At 31.9% G+C, this 12,068-nt stretch overlaps 1 protein-coding gene across 1 annotated transcript; it reads left to right on the forward strand.

Annotated features, from left to right (window-relative positions):
- Positions 1-2,013: 2,013 nt before the first annotated feature.
- Positions 2,014-4,251, forward strand: LOC111398401. Its single transcript, XM_023025312.1, has 4 exons — positions 2,014-2,441; positions 2,643-2,776; positions 4,083-4,135; positions 4,228-4,251. Exons 1-4 carry the CDS (start codon positions 2,014-2,016, stop codon positions 4,249-4,251), a joined length of 639 nt encoding a protein of 212 aa, XP_022881080.1.
- The last annotated feature ends 7,817 nt before the right edge of the window (positions 4,252-12,068 follow it).

Consider the following 12,068-nt stretch of genomic DNA (forward strand, 5'->3'; position numbering starts at 1 on the left):
AAAGTTAAATATTTGTGTTTAAGTCAATTTTGAATGATAGTAGTTTAGAATTTAAATTGTTATGGTTTCATGACTATGGTTCATGTTTTAAGAGATTTCACGTTCGATTTATTATTTGAATTTTTTTTTGAATTGCGTAATTACAAAATTGAAAGGCTTTGTCAAAAAGGCCGAAACTATCTAAGAAGAGATTGAGATTTAAGCGGTCAAACTGTGACCTTCCTCCTCATTTGAAGGCCTTTTAATTGTGTATTATTCAAATCGACAAGAAGAAAGACAATATTTCGGACAATTCTAAATTTAAGAAAATCCAACATTTTGAAACTTCTATTTTGAGAAAATTTTATTAAAAGATATATACATGTACAGTTAAAAAAATGGGATTTTGTGAAATTTCTTATGTAAAATGGGATTGTGTGCCTTAATTAATATGTAATTATATACATACTTTGAAACAAATCTTTCAAATGTTATCTGACAATTACCTTTAAGTAAATATTAATTTTTATAATATAAGTTAATTTCTTAAAATACTACGTGGTTGTTATATAGCTGTGTTTGTACTTATGTGTTATTACTATGATTTTATTTTCAAAGATGTATATGTATGTATTATATGTTTGTGTTTAAATAACCGTTTATAACATGATTTTAAATGATGCTACTGTTGTTAGGAACTTTTATTTGTTTATTTTTTCTATTCTAAGAAATTCATAAATAATTATAGTCAAATCATTTATAAAAAAAAAAAAAGAAAAAGAAAATAGGGAGTTTAAAGGATAATGTAGTTTTTTTAAACAAATAATGTTATAAGAACACTTAGCACGTGGCGCTCACCATTCGACTACTTTGCAGTTGATCTCGGGTATGAAATGAATTATTTTCATTCTTAATTTCTAGCATGGTTATGAATCATATTTCTACAAATTATGAAATGTATAAGCACGTTCACCTCGCATAATTTATTTGTCATTTTTTTTCATTTTACTAGAATATTATTTATGCACTGAGAATAAAATAATATTGATAAAGCAATATTAGACGTAATTGAAATTATACTTGTCACGTGATTAGGATGACTAGGAATAACCCAACATACCTCCAGCGTGCTGAAATAGCCCTTGAGAACTACATGAATTATGAAGTAAGATGGGAGCAAACTTTTGTTGAACATGTTGAAAATTTCCTTTCTAAATGGGAGCGAGCAAGATCGTTCGGATATAATGAGGGGACAGTCCTCTCGATATACCACCTTATAAGCACTATGCGACCTCAATGGAGAGACGGGCTTACTTCGTGAGGGATATGGATTACGGGTTATATTTGGAAAAAGATTGTGATAAGATTGATTTTAAAAGGTACTGTGAGGATATCATAATTTTATAGAATAAGAGACAACAAGCATTGGGCCCGAGCCCGAACCTGAACCAGAACCAAAGCTAGAGCCAGAGGAGGAGCCAAAAGAAGACCCAGAGGAGGAGATCAAGCCAGAGCTGGAAGACCCTGAGCAAGAAATTCAACCACAAAATTTCATTAATTTGGTTGCAGATTCTGAGCCAGAGTCATGCATTACTTTGGATGAAGAGACGCCATAAAAAGAAGATTTTTAGGACTCACTAGGATTAAAAATAAGTGTTATATATTTACTTAGGAAAAGTTTAATTGTTTATTTATTTGATTTTTTAAGAGCAAATTATTATATATAAGGATTTGGAAATTTATATTTCTTCGTTATTACAAAGATTATTAATAATATTACGTTGTTTTATCAAATATTCCTAAATAAAATTTTATTTGTGTTAAGAAAATGTCAAGACAACAACAAAACCAAGCTACGATCATTAGGGATTTGCTAAGGACAATGTAAGATTTGGGTAGGCAACAAGCAAAAACTGGTCCTATGGTGCAAACACTAACAACATCAGCTCAATTGTGAAACAGTTCCATTGCTACAAACCCCCAATCTTTGATGGCAAGGTAGACCCACTAGTAGCCAAAGAATGGATAAGAGGAATGGAGCGAATCTCCAAACATCTATCTTGTACTGATGCTCAAAAGGTGTTATGTGCAGAATTCATGTCGGTTGGCATTGCAGGCCACTGGCGGGAGTCAGCATCTCGCACTATAATAGAAGCAGAACAACGTGCTCTGACATGGACACAATATAAGGACGAATTGATGGGAAAATACTTCCCCCAAGCTCTGAGAGATCAAAACGAGACAAAATTCCTTCAACTTAAACAGGGTAAAATGATACTTGAGGATTATCAAAGAAAATTTGAACAACTCTCAAGGTATGCACCATACCTAGTAGCTACTGAAGCAAAGAAAGCAAGAAGGTTTGAACTGGGATTGCGTCCAAAGATTGGTGGAATACTGGCATCCTCCCAATTCACCACCTATAGCCGAGTATTGCAGACTGCCCAAGCAATCTCAAATAGGTCAGAAATTGATCAAACTCCCTAACAAGGAGCCGAGCCTTCAAGAAAGAGGAAATGGAATGGGTCCAACGAAGAGAAAGGAAAATGACAGAACAAGAAGGCTAACTTCGGATCAAGTTTTGGACAAATCGTTCCACTTTATCCAAAATGCAACAAAATGTATAGGGGTGAATGTCTGTATAAGAAGCATGTGTGCTATAGATATGGTAAAACGTGGCATATTTCCAAAAACTACAAAGAGGAACTTTCGAAAAAGAATGACCAACCAGAAAAGCAAGGAAAGGCCAGAGTTTTTACTTTAACCCAAGGACAGGCTACGAAAGACTCGAACGCAGGTAATTTTGAGAATGAAATTCTCTTAAGGAGGGTACATTGTAACAACTCGAAAATTTTAGAATAAAATTTATTTATTTCACATGTTATATAGTTATATTTTTTTAAAGTTGAGGGCTAAAATGAAAAAAAAATTTAAATTTCTATTTTTTTTTTTTTTTTTTTTTTTCCAAAAAATGATTTGAGGGATAAAATGAAAAATATTTTTAAATTTCTATTTTTTTTTTTTACCAAATAATTAGATTTTGATAGATAGAGATTTAGTATATCAATATTGGGTTCATTGGATAGTTTCATTAAATGATGAACCATGGACTCGAGAAAAAGTTATTTCGGTTAAGTGAGGCCCAAGATATTAAGTTCAAAGATGTTATTTTTATTTGATGAAGAATTGAAGTTGGTTTATGTTTTTAGATAACCATGATTTCACGTGCACAAAAAAATTCTAACTTCATTTGGATAAATGTTAATTGTTAATAATAATCCTAAGTCAATAACTATCTTATTTACCCAACAGATACCATTAATTAGCCGATTACGTGTAGCGTGTGCATTGTTTGATTGTTTTAGAAAACAAATCCTAAAGCAAACCAAAGTCTTCCAACAGTCCTCAATTTTGATGATAAAACAATACTTTTCCCGAAATCAGGTAGATATTGCGAAATTCATTTGAGTCCAACCTACCTATATAGACACGTGTGCATGCATAGAATAACAAACCAATTAAGATTAAGTCAAATCATGGTCACATACTTCAATACATAAACCAACTCTCTGTCACACATGATTTGTTTGAGATAAAGACAAAAGGGTAGTGCAAATCAAATAAATCTTTTGGATTAAATAGGACTTATATTTTACTCCAACCACCCCTATATAAAGCTCATGTATTCCATGCATATACCCACAAAATTTTCAGAAAACTTTTACCTAAAGAAAATAAATAGTCAAGTCAGAGAGAATGAAGCATTAAAAAGGGGGTTTCACGTGAATTTTTCTGATCCATTACAACGTTTCAAATCAACGAGGTAAGATACTTTATGTGCAAGTGTTTTCATTTCCTCATGCTTTTATATTCAATTAAATATGCATGGATTGTCAATAGACATTCATTTTTTAAGAGATATAAAATCCTATGGGATTATAAGAGGACTTAAGATGGGTGTGTCGCTTGGTCACCAATATACTCCATAAGATGAGAGTGGTATGAAATGTAATTTTTATTTTTATGTATATTTATATATGGAAATTGCACGTATCTTATTGGGTGTTTTCGAATATTTACTGTTACAAATTTTTACTGGTTAGTTCGGGTCGATTCGATTTATGATAGGGCGGTGATGCGGGCTACCAAGAGGATTGTAGGAACAAAGAATAAATTTTTCATTAAGTTTTTATACCTTCGTAATTATCTGTTGATTTATTTTAAGACATGTTTATTGTTATCTTTCAGATACGATTACCATGTTTACTTTAAACTTATGAATGATGTAGTTATTATTTATTTAAGAATTTTATTTTGATCCTTTGTTATGCCAAATCAAAGAAAAAATGATTTTTTGGTAATGCTCTGATGTTATGAAAATTTGGGGCGTTACACTACCAGTCCTTGCTGATTATATACCAAATTGTCATGCATGTCAATTTGGTAAACAAAGTAGGATTCCATTTCCTAAATCAACTTGAGTTGCAACTTATTCACACAAATATAACAGGTCATCAAAGAACTTCATCACTTCAAGGTAGCTTTCCTTTACTACATTCTTTTCATTGATGATTTTACAAGGATGAGTGGATTTTTTTCTTAAAATTTAAGTCAGAAATGGTTGGAGTTTTCTGCAAGTTCAAGAAAATGGTGGAGAATCAAAGTGACTGCAAATTTCAGGTTCTAAGGTCTGATAACGAAAAAGAATAGATCTTGACAGAATTTAATTTGTTCTGTGAAGAAGCTAGCACTGAACATCAGCTCATTACTTCGTACATTCCCGAAAAAAATGGAGTTAGTAAAAGGAGAAATAGATACATCATGGAGATTGCTAGATATATATTGCATGAGAAGGAGTTGCCAAAAAAGTTTTGGGCAGAGACAACTAATACAGTAGTATTTCTACAAAATCGTCTTCCAAGCAAAGCTTTGGAAGATAAAACTCCATTCAAGGCTTGGTATAGGTATAAACCTTTATTAAGCTTCCTTAAAGTGTTTGGCTCTGTGTTCTTTGTCCATATTCCAAAGGTCAAGCAGGTTAAACTTGACAAGAAAGCAATTTCAGGTATCTTTATGGGTTGCAGTTCAGTTTCTAAAGCCTACAAAGAGTATCATCCTCAAACAGGAAAATTAGCGATCACTAGAGACATTCATTTCAACAAGGATGAGCAATGGGTCTGGGAGGATCCACAAAGAACAAGTAGACTCTTACAAGAACTTAAAGGCAACTCTCTTGGAAAGCAAACAACAGACCAGTGATAGAATGAATGGGAAGATGATCATCCACTCAGAGGAACAAGGCTACTTTCATACATCTATTAGAAATGTACATGGGCAATATACAAACCTGCTGGACATGAAGAAGCTCTTAAAGATCCGAAGTGGAGAAAAGCAATGGAGGAGGAGATATCAATGATCCAGAAGAATAAAACGTGGGAATTAGTTGAAAGACCTGAAGATAGAAAAGTCATTGGAGTGAAGTGGGTATATAGAATAAAGCTCAATGCAGATTGCTCCATCAACAAATACAAGGCTAGGCTTGCCGTTAAGGGTTATGCTCAGATTTTTAGTGTTAATTACTCTGACACTTTTGCTCCTGTTGCTAGCCATATCAGCACAAAAAGGTCAGAAAGTGTTCCAGTTAGATGCCAAATCAGCTTTTTTAAATGGTGTTTTGCCGGAAGAAATATCTGTGGAGCAACCAGATGGATTTATGGCCCAAGGTAAAGAGTATAAGGTCTACCTGCTCAAAAAGGCTCTTTATGGCCGAAAACAAGTGCCTAGAGTTTGGAATAGCATGATAGATGAACATTTGCTAAGTTTAGGCTTTATAAAAAGCTTATTTGAGGTCACTCTTTACGTTAAAAGAAGGGCAATATTATTCTCATAGTGTCTCTTTATGTTGATGATCTTTTGGTAACAGGAAACAATGCACAGCTAGTTGAGGAATTCAAACAAGAAATGAGCATTTTTGAAATGACAGATCTTGGTCTTATGACTTGCTTTCTTGGGGTGGAGGTCAAGCAAAGCCAAAATGAAGTGTTCATCTACTAGAAGAAGTATGCAAAGGAAATATTGAAGAAATTTCAGATGGATGAGTGCAAAGCAACAAGTACACCAATGAGTCAAAAAGAGAGACTGAGTAAGAAAGATAGTGCTAATAAAGTTGATGAAAGTTATTATAAAAGTCTGATTGGTTGCTTAATGTATCTCATTGTAAAGAGGCCTGACATTCTATTTGCTGTAAGTCTCTTATCTTGATTTACGCATTGTGCTAGTGAAATGCATTTAAGAGCAGGAAAATGAATATTAAGGTGCAAGTTTGAAAAGTGTCCAAACATTAAGATGTGTGGATTCCTAGATAGTGACTGGGCTAGGTGTGATTATGATAAGAAAACAACCTCATGATATTGTTTCAACTTAGGTTCAGGAGTTTTCTCATGGTGCTCAAAGAAACAGCAGATTGTAGCACAGTCCACTATAGAGGCAGAATTTATTGTAGCAACAGCAACATCAACAATAAACCAAGCTTTATGACTGTAGAAAATTCTGTCTGATCTACATATGGAGCAAACGTATAGCACTGTGATTTCTGTTGACAATCAGGCAACAATTGCAATTTCTAACGATCCAGTGTTTCATGGGAAACTAAGCATTTCAATTTCAAGCTCTACTTCTTAAGAGATGTGCAACAAAATGAAGTAGCAATAGTATACTGCAAGTCTGAAGACCAGCTAGCATATTTGTTTAAAAAACCACTTCCAGTCAGCAAGTTCGAGCTTCTAAGGAAGCAAATTGGAATTTGCATTTCCTAAAGCAATGAGGAGTGCTAAATATTGTTTCAGGACTGCACATGACTTTTTATGCTTCTTTATTATTATTTTAGATATTTTTGTTTATCAGTCAAAAGTTAGTCCTAGTCTTTAGGATTTGTAATTCAGTTTACAACTTGCTCTCCTTTCTTGTTTAAATGGCTTGGACTTCGGCTATTCACTTGTTTTTTCAATTTCTTTACAGCTATTTAAATGTAAATATGTTAATTGAATAAATGTATTCCCTAAGCATTTCAATTTCAAGCTCTACTTCTTAAGAGATGTGCAACAAAATGAAGTAGCAATAGTATACTGCAAGTCTGAAGACCGGCTAGCATATTTGTTTAAAAAACCACTTCCAGTCAGCAAGTTCGAGCTTCTAAGGAAGCAAATTGGAATTTGCATTTCCTAAAGCAATGAGGAGTGCTAAATATTGTTTCAGGACTGCACATGACTTTTTATGCTTCTTTATTATTATTTTAGATATTTTTGTTTATCAGTCAAAAGTTAGTCCTAGTCTTTAGGATTTGTAATTCAGTTTACAACTTGCTCTCCTTTCTTGTTTAAATGGCTTGGACTTCGGCTATTCACTTGTTTTTTCAATTTCTTTACAGCTATTTAAATGTAAATATGTTAATTGAATAAATGTATTCCCTTTTGCCACTACCTTCTTGCGACATCCTTATATGCAATTCCAATTTCTTTTATTCTTTTGCCTCTAAAAACCTTCAGTCTACGGAATAGTGATTTTCTCTTGAAACTAGAGACAAGTACTTGATCAACAACCCGCAAATATTGTTTTCACTTCCAATTATTTACCTTTATTTTTCACTTTTGTTTCTTATAACGTGTTAATGTTTTTCTTAGCATTCTTTCCATTCAAAATTCCCCATCACCTAACATAAGCATAGCATGAGTGGAGCTATTAATAATTTGGAGAAAAATATAAAGATAGGATGGCATCAGTCTGCCCGATTCAAAAGACCTCATGAAACAATACCACAAGTGATAATAATTGAAGAAAAAGAAGATTCGATTGACATATTTTTGTTCGTATCTGTGTTACAATGAAATTGACCTCTAATCACAACAAAATTTTAGTGATTAATCCATGTTTATGATATTCATGTTTATATTAACATAATTTTAGCATATGTTATTAATGATTAAATTGTTGATGCTTGATTAGTAAAACATGAGTTGCTTGCACTAAATTGACAATAACTCAGATTTATGTATGAAAAAAGTTTTAAACTCAAACAGATGGAGGTTGAAACTCCGTAATATCTATAATTAAACTTCAAGTATTGGTTTCAAACTCCATCTCTTTAGGTTTAAAAAATTTGAGTTTAAAAAACGGCTTAAATATAGTTATATATATATATGGTAAAAGTAGTAAGTGTTATGCCCTAAATCCAATCGATTTAGGTTGTAAACACTTTTGATATGTTTAATATATTTATATTTGACAATATCTATTATTTATTTAAATTAATAATCTGATGAATAATATTAAATGATAGAGTCCGAAGATTCAAGTTTCAGTAATTTGTTATTCACATGGAGTTGTGATTGTGAGATACAAATCACATATGATTGGATCTTAAATAATCCATGGTCGTAAATAATAACGAAATACGGATATCGTTATTATGGATAAACTACCACATGTGGCATTTCTTACTTGTGAAGTAAGTAGCTGATCTCACAAGTTAAAGTATGACGACACTTAAATGAACACGTGGTTGTTTTGTTATAGAACAAAACATTGAAGACCTGCGAGGAGATTCTACATGGATAACTATCTGAGTGTCAGTCGTTATATGAGGATAGTCATACTTTGACGGTGTTGGATATTGCTCTGCCAAGGGCCGCTAATACAATATCGTTTGGGTATGTCAAGAATTGTATAAATGTTGTGAATGTCTAATAGAGAATTCGTCACTCTTAGATAGTAAGAGATTGTGATCTGCATTTCATTCAATTAAGTCGATAACAAAATCCTTGGTCAAGGTATACTCAGATGTCGAAAAGCAGTTTTCGACTTACAGACTTAATAGTGGAATGAAATATATGACTGATAAATCGGGATGACACACTTCCATATTTCGTAATTGATCGGATCATATTGACAAAATGATTATAGTTTCAGGATAAACAAACAAGTTTGATTTTGTCATACCACATGACATTTCTCGTCACGTGTATTATCCTGACACATTGTTAGATGTCAATTTGGGACGACGAGTGTGAATTGGTAATAAATTAAAATGGTGTTTTTATTTATCTATTTTAATTAGATCAAAATAATATTTCACGTCGTTAGGCATCGTGATCGGGAACCTAATGGGTCGCACACAAAATGAGAACTGGAAGATTGTAATTTGTCAATTAATTAATTTAACAAGCGTTGGATAAATTAATTAATTAGGTTGCTTATTTATGGCACGAATTAATTAATTGAATTAATTAATTCACAGATCGAATTTAATTAAATGGGTTAATTAAATATTGGACCAGGTCAGGTCATGTCTGTTTGGGCTTATATAAATACATGACTAGGGTTTAATTTGTAGAGATTTTCATTATTCTTGTTAGCACAAGAGGAGAAAACATTGGTGACTACAATCTGTTCTCTGTGTGAAATTCCATTAGAGACCAGATAATTGGATAGCTGTGGGTGGTTGATCAAAGTTGCTGAAGCAAAGAAAAGCAAATGAATTTGCAGATTTAGAAAAATGTATAACTTTTATCATAATTTCTTCCTAAACACAAAGATGATTCCTGGTAGGAATTGAAATTTATTTTTAGTTTCGCTGTGCATGACAAGTAATATCTCCAACAGTGGTATCAGAGCCAACTTTGTGTTTATTAGAAGCTGATTTACATATTGATAAAATCAAAAGTTGATTTATTCACGACTTTCTTGAATTTAGCAATTATAGAATTTATTTTATCTACAAAATTGGTTTTGAAAAACAAAAAAGAAAAAAGAAATAATGGATGGGGGGCGAGCTGTGGTAGGGGCTGCGTGCCGCCACCACGCACAACAGCACATTACAGGCTTATTGGGTTATTGGACGGAGCCATTGCCGATGACCCCACCAACAAGGAAATTTAAAAAAAAAAAATTAGGTTTAGGGTTTGGAAATCAGATTGGGGACGATGGCTCCTTCTGAAATTTATGAAATTTCAGGGTGCCTTCTGCAATTATGAAAACGGGGTAAGATTTGTAATTTTAAACTAAGGACCTATTCTGAAATTATTCAAATTAGAAGGGTCAGCTTTTATTTTTAAATTTGGGTCAATTTGTAAATTTCAAAAGGTGTTTTAAATTTGAATTTTAAAATATGTTTTAAAATTGTGTTTTAAGGTTTGACCTATATTTTAATTTGGCCCAAAGTTAAAATTTTATTTTAAAATTGACGACTTTATATATTTTTTTTAAATTAGATTTTAACTTAAATATTTAACTTTAACCCCATATTGAATTTTATTTGAATTTCGAATTTTGTCCTAAATTAAAATATTAATTCAATTTTAATTAGAGTTGGACTCTAATCTTATGTTAATTAAATTTTGATTTTAATTAATATTACTTCCCAAATATATATTGGAATTAGAGTAGGACTCTAATTTAATAATTAATTAAAATTTGATTTTAATTTAATAATCCCACCCTAAGAATTTCTTTTATTATAAATTAGAATTGGACTCTAATTTAATATTTGATTTTAATTAAATAACTTTGCCCAATAAATTTGGAATTAGAGTTGGACTCTAATCCGGGATTTAGTTAAAATTTGATTTTAATTAGATAGTCCTGCTAATTAAGTTAATTAATTAATTATAAAATTATTTCGGTCCATTTATTTAAATGAGTTTTGACGACTATAATTGCTAGATTCTTGAGACATTATATATAATATTAGATATTATATAGGAAACATTTATGCAATGAATGTCTATTAATGGATGATTATGGACTCGATCATATGGATGTGTTGAATGATTGATTTATTTTTTGTTGTTTTATTAACCTATAAGCTTTTAATTGTTTTGGACCTGCGAGTCCGCTATTATTAATATTGTTATGGACCTGCAAGCTCTTAATTATTTTTGAATCTGGGAATTTATTATTATTATTATTATTATTATTATTATTATGAGCCTGCGAGTCCAATTTTGTAGTTGGATTAATTGAAGGTGCAAGAAAATGAGGAAACCATAGAAATGGTGCGTTTATATATATGATTATTTGATGAGACATTGTATGATAAATCCCTCGTTAAAATATTAAGTCAGTATTATTTTACCTTCCATAATTATAGTGAAAAACGAGAATCATAAATCGATCTTAACTTATTGAATACACTCAAGGCTGGTCAATTAGCGATATGTTTTACACTTTGAAATATTTGATATTTTTGAATGATGGGTTTGACTTAACTAAAATTTATTTTTTGTTAAGTACACTGAAGGAGATAGGTTTTAGAGGTATGTTAAGCTAACATATAAGATGTATGAAGACAAAGAGTTGTCAGCTTAATGATCTGAAAGTTGTACGAAGATACAGTTAATAATGGCATCTACCCAAATGTTTTATTAAGGTTTGTTGAGTACACTTAAAATCTTGATATAACGGATGGGGTCCCAGACCACTAGAAATTAATTATGGATTTCAATAATTTATGTATGAGGGTCATGAATTTATTTTAAACAGTGGAAGCACATTTAATTAAAGTCCATATTAAATTTGTGCAATACATTATAATACATATTGATTGTATATTTTTCGTCATTTACAATTTTTTAATCATGAGTAATCATATGAATTTGAAAGGCATACTGGATGCCAACAAACTGACCGGACCAATTTTTCTCGGTGCAGCCCTTTTCGAGGGATACCTACTGAAGACTCCACTGAGGAAAAAGTGGTTGTTTACAACAAACACAGTGATGACAATAACACTGCAACACGTGTGATGCTTTCAGTTATGTCACCTGAGTTGCAGAAGTAACATGAGGTCTCAAGGAGTTGTATGATGAACAATCATGTGTGGAGAGATATGAGACCTCCAAGTAACTGTAGTGATCTTCAGTCAGTGCTCATGTGCTGAAGATGATTAACTTCATTCAGAAATTGGCTCAATTGATTTTATCATGGATCACGAACTAAGTATTGACTTGGTTTTACAATCTTTGCCAGTGAGTTATTCACAGTTCATCATTGACTTTAACATGAATAAGATCGAATGCACACTCTCTGTTGCTTAA

The sequence above is a fragment of the Olea europaea genome, chromosome 8 (genome assembly GCF_002742605.1).
Source record: "Olea europaea var. sylvestris chromosome 8, O_europaea_v1, whole genome shotgun sequence".
In the NCBI taxonomy this organism is placed as follows: Eukaryota; Viridiplantae; Streptophyta; class Magnoliopsida; order Lamiales; family Oleaceae; genus Olea; species Olea europaea.